The 22,395-nt window shown below is 39.2% G+C and overlaps 3 protein-coding genes across 3 annotated transcripts in view; all 3 read left to right on the top strand.

Moving 5' to 3' along the window:
- Positions 1–296: 296 nt before the first annotated feature.
- Positions 297–10,857, top strand: rras (RAS related). Its single transcript, XM_053337711.1, has 6 exons — positions 297–912; positions 5,039–5,126; positions 6,703–6,805; positions 8,451–8,559; positions 10,258–10,376; positions 10,706–10,857. Exons 1-6 carry the CDS (start codon positions 826–828, stop codon positions 10,791–10,793), a joined length of 594 nt encoding a protein of 197 aa, XP_053193686.1. The 5' UTR covers positions 297–825; the 3' UTR covers positions 10,794–10,857.
- Positions 10,858–14,881: 4,024 nt separating this feature from the next.
- prrg2 (proline rich Gla (G-carboxyglutamic acid) 2) lies at positions 14,882–19,056 on the top strand. The gene is made up of 5 exons (XM_053337712.1): positions 14,882–14,966; positions 16,454–16,629; positions 17,118–17,151; positions 17,965–18,097; positions 18,909–19,056. The coding sequence occupies exons 1-5, from the start codon at positions 14,882–14,884 to the stop codon at positions 19,054–19,056; spliced, it is 576 nt and encodes a 191-aa protein (XP_053193687.1).
- Positions 19,057–21,231: 2,175 nt separating this feature from the next.
- prr12b (proline rich 12b) overlaps positions 21,232–22,395 on the top strand; it is a 34,529-nt gene continuing 33,365 nt past the window's right edge. The window contains exon 1 of the mRNA XM_053337681.1: positions 21,232–21,317. Coding sequence (XP_053193656.1) covers positions 21,235–21,317 — 83 coding nt within the window. The 5' untranslated portion in view covers positions 21,232–21,234. The remainder of the gene's footprint in view (positions 21,318–22,395) is intronic.

Below are 22,395 nucleotides of genomic sequence, written 5' to 3'. Positions count from 1 at the left end.
GTATGTAATTATTCCAGATGAACCACTGGAACAAATCAAAGTGTTCACTATACTTAAGGACACGAGACAAAGTTCGGACCTCGAGCTACTTTTACATCCTGCGCGAGCCTGTATGTTAAAATGATGTCATGGATACTCCAAATGACCAAATAAGGAAACTGACACATGAAAGTATTTGTTCTGGTTTTCTGTCTTTCATTTTCTCTTTTAATAGTGGGCGACAGACGTGTGTGGTCTCTCTATATGCCCTATACGTGTACGCGCGCGCGTGTGTGTGTGTCGGTGTGAGCGTTGTATGTTGGCGTGCGTGAGCGTTGTGTGTGTGAGCGGCGTTAGTTTCTTGAGGAAAGAGAAAAGAGGAAGCAGTTCCGCCCTCAGAAGCTGCCTGGAGGCCGTGGAGAAAAGAGCAGAAAAGAAAAGAAAAGAAACGAAGGAAGGAAGGAAGCAGCATAGCCACAAAACACCGGCCTCACACCGAAAACTAAACCCAAACAAAAGGTGTTAATCAGTAAGTTGGTGTTTTGGCGGATGGACAGCAGAACTCTGGCGGTACTTCGGTTCTCAGGTGTGGCGCGTCGTTGTTAAAAAAAATGAGCTTTACATTGACAAGTGTTAGTTTCCAGCTGCTTTCTTAAAGTCGTCCATGCTGGTGTCTTCTGCTAACATTACGTGACAGACGGACTCTTGAGAAGCTTATTGTACTTTGACTTCGGTCTTTGGTTTGACTTCTTGGCTTTATTGACTGCTGCTGAACGGCGGGACTGTGATTGTGGCCCTGGAAGCTTTCTGATCCGGACAAATCCCAGTTGAAAAAAAAAAATCAGCATGAGCGGAGAAGAGGAAAGATTCAAACTGGTGGTGGTGGGAGGAGGAGGGGTGGGGAAGAGCGCCCTGACCATCCAGTTCATTCAGGTACTAACTTTTCTACATCATCTTCCTACTGTAATAGTAACCTGTATGTGAGATTACAGCACATAGCCTACTTGTTACATATATGAGTGCTACTGTATCATACATGTGCTTCTATACAAGCTCTGATGAATCATGTACGTTATTTCCATGACATCATGCCACTGCTGAAAGTAAGTGCACTGCTACAAAGTGTTTTAAAGTCTACTATTGACTTTACAGGCTCATAAATCTTTATAGATCAGTTACTATTTGCCTAATTAAAAAAATCTGTTGGGTTTCCAGGATATGAAGAATCCCTGCTTATTGTGACGATGTTCAAGTTACTGTTACAGTTTACCACGTTTTAAAAGGAGTTAGAGTTCTCATATGAACAGTCCTGGAAGAAGTACTAAGATCCTTTACTTTAGTACAAATACCAATACAGTAATGTAAATGTATTCCATTACTAGTAAATGCATGAAAAGTACTACAGTATTATGAGTGATGTAGTTAAAGTATTGCAGTAAAAGTACTGCAGTATTATGAGTGATGTAGTTAAATTATTACAGTAAAAGTACTGCAGTATTATAGTGATGTAGTATGCAGTATTACAGTAAAAGTAGTGATATATTATTATATATGACATCATTAGATTATTAATAGTGAAGCATCAGTGTTAGAGCAGCATGTTACTGTTGTAGCTGCTGGAGGTGGAGCTAGTTTATACCACTTTATATACAGTTAGCTAGTTTATACCACTTTATATACAGTTAGCTAGTTTATACTACTTTATATACAGTTAGCTAGTTTACACTACTTTATATACAGTTAGCTAGTTTACACTACTTTATATACAGTTAGCCAGTTTATACTACTTTATATACAGTTAGCTAGTTTATACCACTTTATATACAGTTAGCTAGTTTATACTACTTTATATACAGTTAGCTAGTTTACACTACTTTATATACAGTTAGCTAGTTTATACTACTTTATATACAGTTAGCTAGTTTATACTACTGTATATACAGTTAGCTATACTACTTTATATACAGTTAGTCAGTTTACACTACTTTATATACAGTTAGCTAGTTTATACTACTTTATATACAGTTAGCTAGTTTATACTACTTTATATACAGTTAGTCAGTTTACACTACTTTATATACAGTTAGCTAGTTTATACTAGGGCCTACTTTATATACAGTTAGCTAGTTTATACTAGGGCCTACTTTATATACAGTTAGCTAGTTTATACTAGGGCCTACTTTATATACAGTTAGCTAGTTTATACTAGGGCCTACTTTATATACAGTTAGTTAGTTTACACTACTTTATATACAGTTAGCTAGTTTATACTACTTTATATACAGTTAGCTAGTTTAAACTACTTTATATACAGTTAGCTAGTTTAAACTACTTTATATACAGTTAGCTAGTTTATACTACTTTATATACAGTTAGCTAGTTTAAACTACTTTATATACAGTTAGCTAGTTTAAACTACTTTATATACAGTTAGCTAGTTTATACTACTTTATATACAGTTAGCTAGTTTAAACTACTTTATATACAGTTAGCTAGTTTATACTACTTTATATACAGTTAGCTAGTTTAAACTACTTTATATACAGTTAGCTAGTTTACACTACTTTATATACAGTTAGCCAGTTTACACTACTTTATATACAGTTAGCTAGTTTACACTACTTTATATACAGTTAGCTAGTTTATACTACTTTATATACAGTTAGCCAGTTTACACTACTTTATATACAGTTAGTTAGTTTAGTCCAGTGGTTCCCAACCTAGGAGTCAGGTAATCAATTGTGTCAAATCGTCATGTGAAAAGTAAATGTAGTGGAGTAGGAATTACAATATTTCCCTCTGAGATGTAGAAAGTAGCATCACATGGAAATACTACAGTAAAGTACAAGTACCTCAAAATTATACTTAAGTACAGTAGAGTAAATGTACTTAATTACTTTCCACTACTGTGATCACATGTTCACACATGAATAGGTTGTAAATTAATACATTTTGGCTCGGTAGCTCTTTTTCAGAAGGTAAGCGGTCAAACCAAAAATGTAGTGTGATGCTGGAGGCAACTTAAGTGACTGATCTATAAAGCATTTGTAAGTAATTAATAAAACCACTAGAAACAACGTATAAACCTGTAGGGTGCCTCATTACAGTGTGGAACCAATCATCTATAACCTACCTCAAAGTTTCCAAACTACACATGAATCAGATGTCTCACTGTGTTTTTCCACTCATTGCTGTACATTATGTACATCAGCTTGGAGTCTTACAGAAGAACATCATGGCTGTTTTTATTTAATAGAATGAATGTTGCATAGTGATACATTTATATACACAGTAACAGTTTTGACAAACACTGACACAGTGGTCATTATGATAAACTGCTCTGTGCACGTACTTGTGGCTAAAACACCACATGTAAATAAACAACAAGTCAAAGCATGCACTTGTTATTTAGCTGCACTTAAATATAAAAAATATCATTCAATTGCTTTCCTTCAAGTCTGGCTTTGATTGGCTGGTCAGATTGGCTGAACACAACAAACACAGAACCAGACACTGATCTGCTTTCCAGTAACAAACAAGTTAAAGCATCACAGCTTCAAAGCACAAAAACAAAGTGGCACCCTGGAAGGCAATAAAACACACTGCAAGCCCTATAGAGCATGAGATGTTAACTTAGCACTAATGCAGAGTGACTAGTATTAAACAGGTTACACATTGTCATATAACACATGGTTGTGGCCATATGTGAGGTCAGGCAACACGTAGTAGTGCTGCAGTTAGTGCTAAATGTGACTCACTTCACTAGCATGGCTCATCTGTGTGCTGCTTAACACACTTGACCAAGTTTGCCTAGATAACCAGATAACCACCTACAATATGGTCACTTAAAGGAGCATTTCGGTATTTTTATAAATACATTTTAGTAATTGATTAAACATATTACATACTTTATGTTGCAGGCAGACAATTGCTTCAGAGACTGTCTGCTAGATGGTAGATGCAGATTAATACTAAAGGATAGTTACACAACGTTTAAAGTGTGTCTTAATAGAATAGAATAGAATAGAAAGCCATTGTTGTTGTTGTACAAGAGCATACATTGAGATACCATCAGTCAGGTGTTCATATGAACAGTAAAGAGTTTGTCCTCTCTGTAATCATTCCTCCTGTTCATACTGAATATTAAAAGATCTCCTTCAAATGTGCTTTCAATGGAAGTGATGGAGGACTAAATCCACAGTGTGTCCACACACTCATTTCAAAGTAGATGATCAGCTTCTATGAGTCTTCATCAGTGTGAGTTATTCATATCAAGTGATATCTGACACATTTAAAGTCTTTTTAGCATCAAATTCCCTCTTAGTGTTTCCTGTTTCTCTGTGGTGGAAGTATAGTAACAAAAAGACTTTGACACTAAAAACACTGTAACGTTGAAACATAGAAGATGAAGATTTGACTCATTTGGACTCTGAAGCTTCATATTAGCTTCACATCTACTTTTAAATCCATGTTTACACAGAAGGAGGACTGTGGATTTAGTCCTCCATCACTTCCATTGTTAGAGTATTATGAAGAGATCTTCTAATGGTCAGTATGAACAGGAGGAATCATTACAGTAAGAAAAACAGCTTTACATGTTCATTTGGGCTCCTGACTGTTGGTTTAAAAGAGACTTACAAATCGTGAACTGATCCTTTAACCATGTTATAGGCGGTGGTGTAAGAATTCAAAGTAACAGTACCACACTGTGTGAACTAGTGGAGTTAAAAAACTAACATCAGCCTGCTATCACACTCACAGTGACTAGCTGATTTTAAACAGATAATGGTTAACATAGTCACCATCTTTAGCATTTTATCATGCTAAGATTGGCACGAAACAGTCAGAAACAAAGCAGAACAAATGAGTGGATGATGGAGCTACAGGAGTACATGAGACAAGAGAAAATGCTAATATTTCAGTCTTCTTCCATCAGTAGGAACCAAGATCAAGACCCTGTATTAAAGAGATATAGTGTAATGTATGATGTATTGAGGCAGCTGCAGAAGAAACTACCCAAAAACAAAAGCCTATTATTAACACTCAGTGTGTCTCACAGTCCTACTTTGTGTCAGACTACGACCCCACCATCGAAGACTCCTACACCAAGATCTGCACAGTGGATGGAAAGGAGACCCGGCTGGACAGTAAGGCTCACTCACACCGGACATGAGTTCACAACACAACAGTTTGTCAGTGTTTTAGCTGAGGTGTGTGAGAGAGGCTTTGTTTGAAAGCAGAGGGTGTGTTACACCGTTCATATGATACGACACAGGCAGTGTGTTTGCTCTCTGGATGTTTCATTCCCTTGTTAGGACTTGTGTTGCTGCATCAAGTGTGTGTGTTGGGTCACACTGCCGTTACACCACAGTCATTTGTGAATCATCAGATGTACACAGATTAACTGTAGATGTGCTGTCAGTAGTACAACCTTCCCCTGCCTGCTCTTTATATGTGTCTGTGGTTGGAACAGCTGTGTAGATATGACATGTGTGGCTCTTTATCTCTGCTCAGTCACACATTAGAGACATGTAAGAATCCTGGCTGAATAAAAAGAAGTAGGAAATGTTCTATGTATTGTATGACTTTAAGTAATGTGTATACTGATGTTGCAATCTTGGGATGTATTTTTCCTAACCTGGATACAGTGGGTGTTGTAAAGGGTGGGACCAGCAATTCATGACACACATATTCTCTTACTCATCATAAGAACATGAGTTTCCACAGCCTTAATGTAAAACTCTCATGTAGACTTACACTGAAGACCCACAGATAAGGATTTAAAGTGAAAGTTTAATCTATAAAGGTAATTAAACAACAGCTGATGTTTTAAAGGTGTTTCCAGAACCCTTAAAGACCCTCCTAACTGTCTAGATTAGATAATATTCCTGCTTTCATCACCTGACTTTTAGGATGTAAAACAAAATGAAAAAGTTATTCCGTTTAAAAAAAAAATATATATATATATATATATATATATATATTATTTTCATGTACAATTATATTAATTTAGTTGTACAAAATGAGCAAGGACACATGTAGTTTCTGGAAAAACTCTTTTTTTTATATCATGCTGTTGTTCTCTATCCAGTAGACCTGGGCAATAAATCAATATTATATTGATATCATGATATTTTTTAGATGTGATCTTAAATTTTGAATATCATAATATGGTGATATGGAATAAGTGTCTTTTCCTGCTTTTAAAGGCTGCATTACAGTAAAAATGTCATTTACTGAGTTTAACAGACTGTTATCTGCCTTTATCCACTTAGTCATTATATCCACATTACTGATGACTATTTATAACAAATCATTTATACAAAACCTGACATGGATCAATTTAGACAAAGCTGTTAGCCGTTTATTAGCATGTGAAAAAACAAAATGTCAGATGAACCAGTGCATTCTTCACACTCATAGAATACAGAATTACAGACTCTAAAAACGTTGTATAACATGCAGCAAGCTTTGACACGGCTGCATTTAGAATATATAACATGGCTCAGTGAAATATACCAAGATACTTCAAAGTATATTCATCATTCTCCTCTGCATCATTGGCATTGTTGTGTTGATTTCTATTTCCTGCCATCAGTCAACCTTCATCTAGTGTGTGTGCGTGCGTGTGTGCGTGTGTGTGTGTGTGTGTGTGTGTGTGTGTGTGTGTGTGTGCGTGTGCGTGCGTGCGTGTGTGCGTGCGTGCGTGCGTGCGTGTGTCAGTCTTGGATACAGCAGGTCAGGAGGAGTTTGGGGCGATGAGGGAGCAGTACATGCGCTCAGGAGAGGGCTTCCTACTGGTGTTCGCACTCAATGACCGGGGCAGGTAATGATGGAATGTGTGTGTGTGTGTCTATCTTTAACCATTTAGCTGGACGTGTGCCTCAGATCAATCAATTGAAGGTTGATACGTGTAACCAGTGTGTTGCAATCGCTCACAGTGGCAGCTTCTTCTCCTGTAAAGAGGAAGTGCAGCAAACCGTGGTGAGACTGGCAGGAGGAGTCATTGTAGAGCTTTCATTCACACACTGTCACATACACAGTATGTGTCATGTACACTCCATACACACATTCTGACATCAATCTGGATTTTCTGCTTTGTTTGAAGCTACTTAATATCCATCAAAATGTTGTCATAGCAGCTAGACCTTAAGTCCAAACCTGCTTAAGTTTAACTAATCAACACTTAGCTGGATCATGACCATGATGTTTATGGGTGAACTCCAAACATAATTGAACATCATTTTGCAAAGAATGCTAAAGAGCCTTTCTGAAGTCAGTGTTTGGTTTGTACGTTCTGGGCTACTGTAGAAACATGGCTATGTAACATGGAAGAGGACTCGCTCTCTATGTAGATGTATGGGTCAGTGACAATTAAGGGTTAGTAAGATGATCAATTCAAAAATATCTTAAAATGGAGATTTAAAAGCAGCATCAGGTTTGTTAAAATGTACATTTACTATTTTTGTTGGTTTTATATCATTTGCAATGACGTTTGCACCATTTTTTTTTACCAAAAGTAAGACTGAATGCTCCTGAAAATGTCAAATGGTGTAACCACAAAAGAATGATAAATATTACATATTTTATCCACTTACAGTGTATTTAATTGGACTTATAAAAATAATTACTTCATTTTAAAACATCAAATGAAAATAAACATTTTTGGACTATTTCTACAATTACATTTTAAAGCATTTTGTCAATATTGAGCAGGACATATCCTAAAAAACTTTTGACAAATGATATAAAATGTATTGAAAAACACAGCATTCCAATGCTAAAAGTGGATTAAATGTATTCTACCATCTAGTTCACATTTATTTTCCTGATTATAATCAGATTTTTTATGAAAAAATACTGCGTACACCAACTGCCACTGAGTTGCATCACGTCATTGACCCATAAAGGTTCATTCTAAAGTAACAACGTTATTTTCAGGTGAGTATATACACTAATTATAACATGGTTCTGCCAAATTGGTTCCATTAGATGCCGCTAACTTCTACACACTGCACCTTTAATGACTTGAGGCTGAAGGAAAGCTTTTCAGACCTGTGTCACATCATCAACATCTGGATAACAACTACTATTGGCTCATTCACAGCTGTGTGGTCCATCCAGTCATATTCATAGAGGTTAACACTGTTGTGACTCTGCCATTCACACTTATGGCAACAGCTCCTACTGCTGCACCTCCTCCTCCACCTCCTCCACCACACTGACCTCCTCATGTTCCATTTCATTATGACTGAACATTTCTATTCATATGTTTTTATTTGTGAGATTAGTGCACTGAGCAGAGAACACATGAGACTGTCACATGTAACCATGTAACTAGTTGTTGAGTCAAGTGATTGGTCATTATCGTGTCCATTTCGTGTACATTGTTTCTTGTAGGTCAGGATCTGTATCAGGAGGCTTGTTTAAAACATTTGTCTGCTAAATCTTTCCCTCTGTCCTCCCAACAGCTACCATGAGGTGCAGAAGTTCCACACCCAGATCTTGAGGGTGAAGGACCGAGACGACTACCCCATGGTGCTGGTTGGAAACAAGGCAGACCTGGAACAGCAGAGAGTGGTAACTAACACCTTCATCCTCCATTGTTCCTGTCTCCATGTAATATAGTGGAGTGCAGATGTACTACAGAGGGACAGCCAAGGAATTGAACCTTTTTTCATCCGAGATTGGATGATTGAACGCTGTTTGAACTCATCATGATAGATCTACATGATCTTTATTATTCTTCAGTAGATGTGAACTTGTTGCTTGGGTTGATATCAGTTATTGATTAGCTCTTCAAACATAACTTGTAAGATTGACACTGACTTGGTTGAACCCATCTAGTGCTGGAGTCTAGATGCTCTGCTCTGATTCCTGCTCTGTAGAGTTTGAACTGAATCAAGTTAAGCCTCAAGGTCTGGATGGTGTGAGAACATCTGGTTAACTGATGAATAATAGTAGCTTTCTTTGGTTGAATAATATACATGTGAGCAATATTTCTTGAGTTATAGTGTAGTTAGGGAAGGAATATGGTTGTTTCTGAACCTGTAAAGATTTGTGTCAATCAGATCAAATCTAGCTTAGTTGATATGAAAAGTCCAGATGTGTTTCTCCACATTCAAACAGCTGCTGTAAATCCCTCTCAGTCTGTGATATTAACTGAGAACACTTGTCTAAATGTGCTCTGTGAAGTTGGCATTGCTTTTAGTCTCCAGGACAATGCTGTTCAGAAGTGTTAAGTTGGCTTGGACTTTGGTCAGAATTAACAATGCTGTGATAGTACGCATTATTGACTGGTGAAAAATAAATATTGTAGCTCACTCTTGAATAACTAGGATAGAGTGAAGAGGAAAAAAACTGACTTATGGTAGGATTGAGTTTTCTTCTTTGATTTGTGAGGCTTGTGTAAGTGAGATAAGCAACATAGCAGCCTGAGATAGATCCAACTGGGCTTCTAACACACACAGTTCATGTGGAAGAACATATTCCATCCACTGCATCTCATACTGAACAACCACACCAGACTCAACAGGCTGTCAAACTCATTTTAGTTCAAGGACCACATACATCCTAATTTGATCTCAAGTGGGCCAGACTAGTAAAACCATTGCATGATAACCTATAAATAATATGATATATATGTTATATATTTATCATATTTATCATAAACCATCTATTTATGGAACAGATAAACAGCCTGAGATGTCTGAGTAATTGTATTCTTGTCAAGGTGGGAAAAAGCTTTTGAAGCTGCAGAAAAATTAGAGTGACTTTTCTGGAATGTGGGCCATATGTTTGACATCTCTGACCTAGAATGTATCAAAAAAGAAGGCATTGTAATAAACAGAAATTGCCAAAGTTATTCAGAAGGTTATACACACACTGCTCCTCACATTAACTGCATGAATCCATTGACTTGCTTATTAAACCACTGTACCTGTTTAGTTTAATTTTTCTTTTTATTGAGGGAAACAAACCCAGCACAGACAAATCTGTCATATCTATAATGAAAGCTTCTCGCTCTCCTCCCTATACCTGATTATTCATTAATACTGAAATCAATGAAATGGTAAAAGTCTGCTGTTTTAACATCTGACCAATGGCTGGTGTGTGTGTTTATACTGTATGTTGAACACATTAATTCACCAAAGTTTAAAGACAAAGATGGATGAAGATACTTGATCCCATCCTCCACATGTGTTTGTATTGAGAGCTGGAGCACAGCTGTACAGGATGAAGAGTACTACCTGGATATTTGTTTTGTTTTGTGTGCAGATCTCCAGGGAGGACGCTCAGGCCTTCGCCAGAGAGAACAGGATCCACTACATGGAGGCTTCAGCCAAGAACCGCTACAATGTAGATGAAGTCTTCTTGGAGCTAGTGCAGATTATCAGGTACACTCACTATTTATTTGACTTGCTGTCCAACATGTGTTTCTATTGATCCTGGCTGCGCTCACCTGGAAGGATCTGGAACTTGGATTTAGTATCCTCCTGAGCAGGGCCCAACATTTTTCCAGCAACTTGTCCCTAAGCATGGACACACACTGCATTTTGTTACATACTTACAATTGGTACTAAAGTTCCTAGCCAACAGTTTCCTATTCAGACCTTTGATACATACACTAGTCAGTATTTGGCATATCAACAGTGCACTGCACCAGGGGGAAAAGTTTGGAATGATTAATTCCTCACCGCCTGTTCCTCTCATCCTCCATCCACAGACGGTTTCAGGAGATGGAGAGTCCTCCTCCTACAGCTCATCACACAGGGAAACAGTCACGTGGTGGCTGTCCCTGTGTCCTCCTTTAAGCACTGTTACTATGGACACCAAAGCCTCATCCCTCTACAGCAAGTCCAAAAAGGAGTGTGTGTGTGTGTGTGAGAAGTGTGTGTGGGGGGGTTGTATTAGTTGTGGAGAGAGATACAGTGCACAATTTTCTTCCCAAATTGTTTCATTTGCACTTTTGCCAAAAGCAACATGTAAATCAGTGTAGTCTATTATTTTAGTGAAGGGATGTAAAGGGAGAGGTTAGTTTGTCATTCTAGTCAGTGTCCATCATCACTATCATGTGTTATAGACAGGCTGCTGGTGTCCTCCAGGTACTGATGTCATCAATGACATCATCACCACAGATACACAGATGAGTGCCAGCCTTATACATACATATGTATTTACATTTATGTATACATATATGTGTTTATGTGTGTGTGTGTGTGTGCGTGTGTGTGTGTGTGTGTGTGTGTGTGTGTGTGTGTGTGTCTGTGTGTGTGTGTGTCTGTGTGTCTGTGATTGATTATCACAACATCAGTTATTTCAAACTGTAAAATAGACATGTCAAAAATGTGCATATAACATTTCAAGTTGCGTGCTAGATGTGGCACGCCCAAACATATGTATAGTATGTGCTGTCATGTTGAGTTCCTCCCTGCAGGGGGCAGCAGAGCTCCACAGCACAGTTAGAAAGGGATAAGCAGCAAATACAGCAGCATTTCCAGGCTGTAGTTATATTACCAGCTGCTCTGTTCATTTCTTGTCACCTTCTCCACATCTTTCCACTCATGTTGCCATAAATGAGACTCTCAGTAGTGACAGAATATTGAAAACACATTAATACTAAATGTAATTTTGAAGGGAACAATCATATTGTTCTTCATCCAGATGCAGACGATTTCAGTAGGGGAACTCCTGGCTCTGCTGGAGGAGAAAGAATCTCTTTTGAAAATTGGATTAATGTAAGATTGCATGAACTTCAGAGTGGCAGTGCAGTATGTATGACAGCAGTTTGCACATTTCAACATTTGACAAATACTCTCTGCATTTATATTTTATTGGTGATGGGTGTCTGGTACTAATGTCTGTTCATGTTGAAGCTAGCTTTTTTTTTCTCCATTCATGTATCAGTGTTTTAAAAACCACAAACACAACACAGTTTGTAGCGTAATTAACTGATGGCAGGTGAAAGTTCATTACTGACCTTATGAACAGCAGTTTTTACTAAATACTCTTAAACCAATGTTCTCCTAGCGTTTTATTCCTGAGCTTTCAACTGTATCTTGTGGTCTTCTTCAGTGAATGGAGATGCTTCAGTTGTCATTATGTGACCAAAGAGTGGAGATTTAGTTATTTTTGGTTTTCAGTTGGTTGTTTATTATTTTGAGAGATATATTCATTTATGTGCAGTAACAACATATACTTCTAGATAAGTTGATTTCATTGCTTTATTAATTGTCTTTCTTCTCTCAGTTCCCAAATGTGCATTTTTTTCAACCATCACCTCATGTAATCATAATACTGTACAGGTGATCATACTTATTTGTTCATTATGTGGAAGTTAGACAAAACCAACAACTGTGACATGGAGTGAGCCATGTGCTTACATGAGACACACAGGATGACCTCATCAATCACATGTCTCAGTGAGTTCCAACCAACCACATGTCAGTTACCTCAAACACACCACACAAGTAGCTACTGTGAGTGTGAGTGTGAGTGTTGGGACTGATCCTTTAGCCCTAGTTCTTCTGTCTTCATATGCGATGTCGTGATGATGTCAACACACAACACTCCAGTCTTCCTGTCTTGCAGTTAAGAGTTAAGTGTTGACTGCTCGTGAATGGAAGACTTTTGAGTCCATCACATGCAACCATCTGTATTACATGACTGAAGCGCCTCACCTAGGTCACATGATGTCAACCGATCAGTCTCCATGACAACTGAACAAACGTATTCATTAAAGAACACGGTGATGTTGAGAGTGTTGGAAAGAGTTACTGAATGGACCTGGAGTTAAGATGAGCATGTTGGTGTTTTAAAGTGGATGTAAGCACTGTTAGTTGTGTAATATGCTGATATTGCCCAACATTTCACATTGGAGATAAGTGTATTTATCTCTAGTCTTACACACCTCTCCCCTCTGCACAGCGTTTATAAAGAATACAATGTCATGATAACAGGATTAAAGTGTGGGGGTTTTTACCAGTATTTGGATAAAATGTGGACTTGGCTGCAGTCATGTACTACCTCTGATCTACACTGTGCAGTATTGCAGCAATACGAATCAGCAGCCAAGCAGTCCTCCCCAGCTTCCCACACACAGGCGTGGCCAAATGAATTAGTTGGAATGCACATCCAGGCCAGAGGTACCAGACTCTGGGTTTGTGGTGGGCGAGATTTTATCCTGCGTGTCCTCCCGTGCAGCTGATGTGTGGTTTTGGCATCGATACAATCAGAAACAACAGACGAGTCAAATTCACATCTTCAAGTACCTTCATGACTGGTGTGATAGCTTTTTATGTGTAAGAAATGATTCATCAGTTGTGTTTCACGCCTAAAAAAAAAAAAAAAAAAAAAAAAAAGTTCATTTGTATCACAGCACTTTTCTAAATATCCAGTTTCCTATCTGCCATTTTTAATGCTTCGGGCAGTTTGGTTTGACGTATTTTATTCTTTCAGTAAGAATACATATTTATGTCTACTTTACAACCTGCAAGTCACATCATCTGTTTTATATTGAAATGAAAGTCAAATCACTTTTGTACATGATTAAAACATTTACTCAAACGGTTCTTTCTGTTGTGTTTCTTGTGTAATGTTGCAACACTTTAGGAGTTGGCATGTATGTACCGTACACTCAGTTTTTCCATGGATTTATTACTTCATTTTTATTGGATGGAAGATGAATATACTTAACTTGTGTTGGTTATAACTCTAGATAGATAGATCAACTAATCATGTCTGGGATTGTTTGTCTGGGTCTGTCATTGTAATGTTCAAGTTGATACATTTCATTCCATGTTATCAGAATCTCATTCACTGGTGCCACGTTTAGTTTGGTACATATGAACTGCTCTAAATGTGAGGTCATGAGAAATCAACAAACTAATGATGAAATCATTCATACTTAGGTCAGTTATGACTTCTAAAGACACCACTGCTTTAACAGATAAACAGAACATTTCAACATCTTTTACACACAAAGCACTTATCTACTTTTACCATTCTGTGTGTGTCAGCTACCCAGCCAGCATGTCCATGTGGGTCCAACATGGGTTAAATGTGGGTACTGAGTAGGCCTGGGCTTGAACTGGGCAAATGTTGTGGGTCCCACATGTGAAGCTTATGTGGGCTGGCTAAATGGGCCCCATTTAAGGTCCATTCTGATCCCACTTAGACCCCATATGGGGTCTACATGGGTCTCACCCAGCTGAGCCCCATCTGAAACCCAGTCAGACCCCACTTGAAGCCCATATGGGCAAACACAGGTGGCATCACCATGGAAACTGCAATAAAAAATAAATGATTTTAACTCTCACTGATTGACACGTTTGTAGGTAAACCAGTTTTGGTTTTGTATCAGCAGTCATAGTTCTTTATAAGTAGAATGATGTTCTTATGTAATATTGTCAGGAAACTAAAGGCTATGATACACAAACACTAAGTTATCATAGTAAACCAATGGAACAACACGCCTCCATGTGTTGGATTACACTGCATTCGTTTAACTAGATGGATGCATTTCAATAGTGGTTATAAAAACAAGTAAACAAAGGCAGTGTGTGGTGAGCAGACAGGCAGGCAGACAGGTTTATGGAAGTTCCTCCTCCCAGCAGATATGCTGTCCAACTGGTTTGTGAAGTGACATTTGACTGGGAAAGTCCAACACTTGGCGTCTTGAAGTTTCAGCACAAAACTCAGCATAAAGAAACTCAGCTGTTGGTAAAGAAATTGTGCCTCCATGTGTCTGAATATCTAGAAGACGAAGAAGAAGCTTTTGAAGGAGCACACAGAGCCAGGTAAGAGGCAGCAGCTTGTGAAAGGTGAGTGTTGAGGCTCATACTCATACATATGCTCAGTGTGTATAGCTCTTCCTTGTTGTTTCCTTTCAGTTTTTACTTCAATGGCAGTCTTGTCAGCGGTGTGGATTCCTGTGCTGTCCCTGCTGCAGCTGGTCCACTGCTCTGTTATTTACAGACGTACTGCAGGTAAACCACACCTCTCCTCCCTCACCTCATACACACATTTACTGCTCTCAACATATGACTTTCATATCTCATTATTAGAATTTAGCAGCACAGAGAGATTTTTATTTATTTTCATTTTATTTAAAGGATTGTAATGTTCCCTACTATATTTCCTACTACTCTAATATAACAGTTCCATGTGATGGTATATAAGCTGATATCAGCATATGTCCTTATTCAAGCATTGCTTTCTCACAGCATTATCATATCAAGTTTCATGTGTTATTTTATATATTTATTCTTTTTACTATGAGGGTAAAGCTCCTTCCTCAGATACAGTGTTACATTATAAGTTAAGGTCAGCACAGTTTAAAAGTTTGTTTTAACTTCAAAACTATTTTGACATTTGGGTTCATTTTCATTTGAGTCATTTCTGAGTCATGAGCATTCTCTTTTTAGTTGAGTGTGCTTATTTTACTTCTTAACCCTCCTGTTGTCCTTGAGTCAAGGAAGGAAGGGAGGGAGGGAGGGAGGGAGGAAGGAAGGAAGGAAGGAAAGGAGGGAGGAAGGGAGGAAGATGGAAGGAAAGGAGGAAGAAGGAAGGAAAGGAGGAAGAAAGGGAGGAAGAAGGAAGGAAAGGAGGGAGGAAGGAATTAAGGAAGGAAGGAAGGAAGGAAGGAAAGAAGGGAGGGGGAGGGAGGGAGGGAGGAAGGAAGGTAAGAAGGACGGAAGAAAAAAGGAAGGGAGAAAGGAGGGAAGGAAAGAAGAGAAGGAGGGGGGAGGAAGGACAAATGGAAGGAAGGGAGGGAGGAGGGAGAAAGGAAAACAGGAAGGGAGGAAAGAAGGAACAGTCAAAACAGACGGGGTCAATTTGACCCAGGAGGACGACAGGAAGGTTAATTCCCTCTGGAAACTACTTTATAACCTAGTTAATAATATTATTCAAACTTTAACATATCTGACCTGTAAAGGATTTAATATCATACAATGCAACATGTCACCTCTCACCTTTCTGATCAGTGTGACTGTCAGTCTGAAGCTCATCTACTAATAAGTACTTAAATAGTTCAATACTTTCCTAAAACAGCTGTAGTTTGAAGTCAATGTTAGTCACATGGGGAAATAGTGCATATTTCTGGAGTGTGTGTTCATGGTGAATGAACATGTCATTCAGTTCACCAGTGTGACTCACTGACATGTTTTTAATCATTTCTTGACAACAGCAGAGGAATAAGATCCATCAGGCTTTGATACACACACACACACACACACACACACACACACACACACACACACACACACACACACACACACACACACACACACACACACACATCATACTTGCTGGTTTTGGTCTTTTCATGGAATTTGTTGACTAAGACTAACTTTGACCAGCTTAATCCTCTAAAGCTGGAAGTCAAAGCACCTTAAACTAAGCCATTGTTTCATCAAACTAAGTATTTGAGTGTGTGAGGATGTCACTCAGTGTGTCTGTCTGGGTCCTGCAGGAGATCCTCCAGTCTTGATAGACGAGCAGTCAGCGACCTCCTTCCTGTCCCGCTCACTTCTCTATAACAGCTGGGACTTTGAGCTGGTGGTGTCTGACAGTCTGGAGAGAGAATGCACAGAAGAGTTGTGTTCTTATGAAGAGGCCAGAGAAGTGTTTGAGGACGACACTCAGACGGTAAAACTGCTATAGTACTCTCTACTGTACTGTACTCATTTAGACTCATTTAGACTCTTCAGTGAATGCCTTTTAGTTATTATCACTGCAATGGAGGGGAGGAAGGAAGGTAAGAAGGACAGAGGAAAGAAGGGAGGGAGGAAGGAAGGAGGGAAGGAAAGAAAGAGAAGGAGGGAGGGAGGAAAGGAAGGAAGGAAGGTAGGATGGAGGGAGGAAAAAAGGAAGGAGGGAGAAAGGAAAAGAGGAAGGAAGGAAAGAAGGACAGAAGAAAAAAGTAAGGGAGAAAGGAGGGAGGGAGGGAGGAAGGACAGACGGAAGGAAGGAAAGTAGGAGGGAGAAAGGAAAAGAGGAAGGGAGGAAAGAAGGAACAGTCAAAACAGACGGGGTCAATTTGGCTTACATGGAATTTATTTTCTGTGCTGGTGGCTTGTTGTTTCTTCATTTTAATGAAGCTAATTCATTTCATCTATTTTTTATTCCATTTTTAGGACATTTTTTGGAAACAATATGTCAACAGTCACGGTAATGCTTTCAAATGAATATTATATTAATATTATTGCAGTCTCAGGATGTCGGTATTAGGCTCATTCAGCAGGACGTAGTGTTTTCACATCAAAAATACATCACAAAATCAACCTTTCCATATTTGCTAATATTTTATTGATATCATCTGTTTGGTTAAAGGTGCAGTCCTTTTTTCTTATAGTGTGCCTAATAACAGCTCCAAATCCCAAAATGTCCTCCTGTATGTCATCACTGTGAGCAGAGGACATTCTGGGATGATGAATTTGAGGGTGATGGTGTAATTGAATTGGACTGCACAATCTGAGAGGGTATCTTTGGACATTTAGAATGTCTTAACCACTTACATACTGGTCTACAATCTGACCCATTTTGAAATGTAACAGCTGTACTCTGAAATTTGATGACTTTTTTTGGTTCACATGAACAGTATGTAAAGGTTAAGCCTTTAAGGTAGGTTCAATAATCCAGTTCTCTATGGAAGTGCAGTCAATATACATACATTACTACACAATATAATGTATGAATGCAGACTCCTGCTGCAGACTGAAGTTTATAACTGTCATGTTTTGCATTGACAGAGATTGCAGCAGGTGTCATTCATCATGCATGGAGCAGTTCAAAGCAGAAACATTGTGCAGTTTCACATTGATACTGTTGGTTACACTGATGAAAAAAATCCAGTTTCCTAACAGAAGACAGTCATGACTGCAGTTATAGCTGTAGTGATTAATGAGTGAGTGAGTGACTGGTATGAGAAGTGTTTAAGGAACAAAGGGTTGATGTTGATGTTGATGCGGTTTGTCTTTGAAGAGAATACACCCAGACTGGATGTGTCAGGACTGGTGGCAGGGATCCTGGCTATCTTAGTGAGTGCTGTCATTGCCACTGTGTTGGGGATCTACTGCTACAAGGCCAGGAACAAGGGCAGGAGGACTTCAGCTCAGTAAGTTCACTCTGATGTCAAACATTTGTGGAGGAACATTTTAGAGATGAGGAATGAAACAGTGACTTTGGTCCATCAGGTCGTCCATCCAGAACTTTGCTTTAGATGGATTTTTGAAAAGAAATCAGCACATTTACATGAAATTTGCTGCACATATGATGATTCACTCTGTAAGGATGATGTGACTCGTTGGTAGGTTAGGGTAACTTATTTTTTACTTGATTTCTTTTAGGATAATTACTAAAATCAATAAATAAATCCCTACTTTGTGCCTGTTATATAATCATATATACATCATGGTCATATCTTCTCTGTGTTTCTAGCATTTCTCATATTTTTATCTGTATTTAGTTTTGACAACTATACAACCTTTTCAAAATTCAGTATTCCTTTAGTTAATCATTTAATTACTCTTCAGTTTCTTTAATGTCCCTAAGAAAAAAATCTGTTATGTCTGAAGAGAAACTGCTTGCAAGTAAAATAAGAGTAAAATAGAAGCATTTTAAGCATTTTCATGAAAAATCATAATTGAGTCAAACTCACAGTCAAAGTGACCTAGCTGGTAGAGCATTGTGAGCTATTGTACCTCACACAGAGGTATAACAGCTACCTCTGTTGTTCACATGATCATAGCCTCTCAGATCCTAATGTCTGGTCTTTTCTCTAGTACCACCAGGTGACAATTCCCACTTTCATAACAGGAAATCAAACATATGTGCAGTAGGTTTAGAGAGGCACGATCATGTTTGCTTCAGCCTTGATTTGCTTCACAGTAAATAAACTGTCTTGTGTGATTTGTGTGTGTGTCCAGCCCCCCAGTGAGGATGCCACAAGATGGGCGTCCAGCCCCAGAGATGGTGCCCCTGGCCGGCATCATCGCCCCCGCACTCCCCAGCTACAATGATGCTCTAAACCGCAGCGGGCAGCACGATGCTCCACCACCACCGTACTCAGGGTAAGTGAATGCTCCAGTGCCTGCTGTGTTCATGCTTACATGGATCCAGACCAGTGGCTGTTTATGGTGGCTCAGGATCTAACCAAACACCTAAAGGAGGGATGCAGGTTATCATTTATTTTTTCAGTGTTTTAAAATACACATTGTACAACAAATGTGTAACAAATGTGTGTCAGTTAACATGTATCCTAATTACAACTATACATTTAAAATGAAATTATTTTATTTAATAATATCATTTTTCCCTACCAGAATATGCAAATCTTTAACAAATACATACATGCTTATGCATCATTTTGTTTGGCTTCCTTGTTCATTTTAAAACCAATGTGGATTTAAATACTAAACAATGCTACATAACAGGAATGGATGAGCTGGCAAATGTTACCATATGACCAAGAGTGGAGTGGGAATAAAAACCCAAACACCAGAACCCAAGAATCGTGTAGTAAACAGATGTTAAATGAATTATAATGATTAATTTATATCAACAATACATCAAACATAGACACCTGCATAATCATTATATTTTGTATTGTTATTTATACTGTCAGATCAGATCCTGTGGTGTGAAGACAAACTATCAGAAACAACTTCTTAGATCACATATCCTACACACAAACACACAAACAAGTAACATAAACTGATCAGAGATATTTACTGCTGTTCTATTTGCATTATATTATATTTATATTTTTCACTTTCCAGTTTAGAACAAGTAAGTGTCTATTTAGAGTGTGAGGTTACAATTCAAACTGCATTAAATGAAACGCCAAACGTTTATACTTTAGTGATGCTTATTTTAATGACTTCCTCTGTGATACAGTTCTGTAGTTCTGAGCCAATCACACTGATTTTAGGTACTTTAATCAGCACATGAGGATTTAAGATTAGCTTCCTGTTATATTCTGTCTACTATAGCTGTGACATGTATGAAAAATGACACCAGTCAAATAATGAGCAACTTAGAAAAGTAAACCCTTATCAGATATATTTGTGTGGATGTTGGTATGTGATGTCTGTTGGACCCTCGTGTACGAGGCTGTCATATATAAGAGTACTTACACACATCCTCTCTTTGACCACAGGGGTGCGCCATCAGAGCCTGCCAACCCACAAGACAACCAATGAGGACTGGCAGAGCTTCTTCATTACAGCAGCCTGTGGTTGATGGCCACTGGTGATTTGAGTCAACTTTTAAATATTGCATTTTATTTAGAGTTTACTGTATTTATGAGTGAAGGTAATCCAACAATGAACACATGATATGTATAACCTGCAGAGTGGCTGGATGCTAGTCTGTCCACAGATGTGATGGTGCTTCAAAGTGGATTCATTATGGTTGCACTTTACATCCGACTTGTGTTTCTAATGAACTTTTGACACAAGAAACAAAACATAGGCAATTCAGAAATGCGTTTGTTTCTTCTAGAAAAGCTGTAGATGTTTTATACAATAAATGACATGAGAATCACACATGCTTCCACTCCTTTTATTCTTCTATTGTAACTTGTGTAGCCAGTAGAGACATGTACATGAAGACAGGAAGATGTCTGCACATTATTCTTTACATGTTGCAGCATGTGTTTGTTGTTTATCACAGAGAAAGCTGCTACATAAGCTTAGCTTTTCACCACACTCCATTCTACAGTCCTCTACAATACTACACTACTGCGCTGCCGTGCATGACAAATTTTGTGTGTGTGTGTGTGTGTGTGTATGTGTGAGGGAGGGAAGGAGAGGATGAACGCCAGCCCAGTCATTCCTCTTAAAAATGGCGTCTTGTGAACAAAATGAGCGAAAATAGCTTCAGTGTGGAGTGAGAGAGCAACAGCAGAGCAGCTGCACGATCACTGACACTACAGCTCCGTTCATTAACGCTGCTGAAGAACGTGGAGCATCTGTTCTACAGCCCATCAGCTTAACACAGGAGACAATAGACAGTGAAATATATGGGGAGAGGAGAGGAGGGAGGAGGTGCTCCTGGCTGCTGTGACCCCCCCCCCCCCCTCCTGCTCCTCCTCCTCCTCCTCCTCCCCTCGCTCCTTCTCCTCCCTCCATTCCTCCCAGTCTACAGGCTCGTCAAGCGGAGAAATAAACAGAAGCGAGCGCAGAGAAGAGAAGACATTCCTCCCTCCCCTCCCCCTCACTATCTGTCCATCTTCATCCAGCCCTTTCTTTCATGGAGAGGAATTATCCCGCTGCAGGCTTCGGAGATCTCGGGTCTGGGACGGGATGGAGTTACGACAGATCAGCCAAAGCAAGGTAAGCTTCGGTGGTCAAAAGCATGGGGCACCCATGGGTTCCACTGAGTGCACCAGTGTGCTTAACTGGCTCTAACAATGCCAGGCACAGCGCTGCCTCTGCATTCAGCCCCGGCTGCATGGTGCTGCTACACGGCCACCAGTCTCAGGTACAGCCAGCCGTATTGTCATTAGGGGGAGGGGAGGGGTTGAGGGGGGGGGGGCTGTCTCTAAAATGCAAGGAATGCGATGGAAGGTTAATAGTGATACGGAGACAGAGGAGAGGGGATCAGAGAAGGGGGATGGGTCGCTGGAAGCCGAGTGTGTTATTTCAAAAAATGAAAGATCACATCTGGGTTCCAGCACTGCATCATTGTTATCCATCTCCACTGCAGCTTTGTCTGGCTCTGGACTTAACAGATGCATGGCAGGGACACTCGCTGCTCGCCTTGGCAAGATTGATTGGTACACAACTAATTGGCTACAGCCTACAAATCCCGTCCATGTAGCAGCGTGATCCCGCTGATGTCCACCAACGTGAAACAATCTCTGCATGTCTGCATTCCAGAAGAAAAGAACAAACAACGTGTGCACACTCTGTTAAAATGAATTTATGACATGAAAAATAAGAAGGCAAAGTGAACGGAAACAATGAGTGTGTGTGAGTGACCGATGGTGACAGAGAAGCAGATGATGGATGAACAGAGCAGACTGATGCTGTGTGTGTGTGTGTGTGTGTGAACACTGTGACATTTTCACTTCTTAAACACTACTTTAAAAATGACGTCACGTGACTGACAAACGTGTCTGCTGTCGCCACATAAAACGTCATTCAAGTTAAGGTTAGTAACGTCACGATGAAAAGTAGATAGCGTTATGTTTCATTCCCCGGTCAGGCTACATTTGAGTCACCGAGCAGCGAGCACACAGACAGCTGCAGCAGCCTCCACTGTGAAGCTACACAACAAACGTTAGCAAACAGGCTAATTATCCACTCCGACAAGTGACACTGCTTTAAATACCGACACAGTGTGAGTCTGTGCAGCTACACTGCTGCTGCTTTCATCAATGACACATGAAAAGCTTTGTGTTCACCTCAC

The sequence above is a fragment of the Scomber japonicus genome, chromosome 18 (genome assembly GCF_027409825.1).
Source record: "Scomber japonicus isolate fScoJap1 chromosome 18, fScoJap1.pri, whole genome shotgun sequence".
Taxonomy (NCBI): domain Eukaryota; kingdom Metazoa; phylum Chordata; class Actinopteri; order Scombriformes; family Scombridae; genus Scomber; species Scomber japonicus.
The sequence above is the reverse complement of the archived record's forward strand: the minus strand, read 5'-3'. Positions and strand labels throughout refer to the sequence as shown.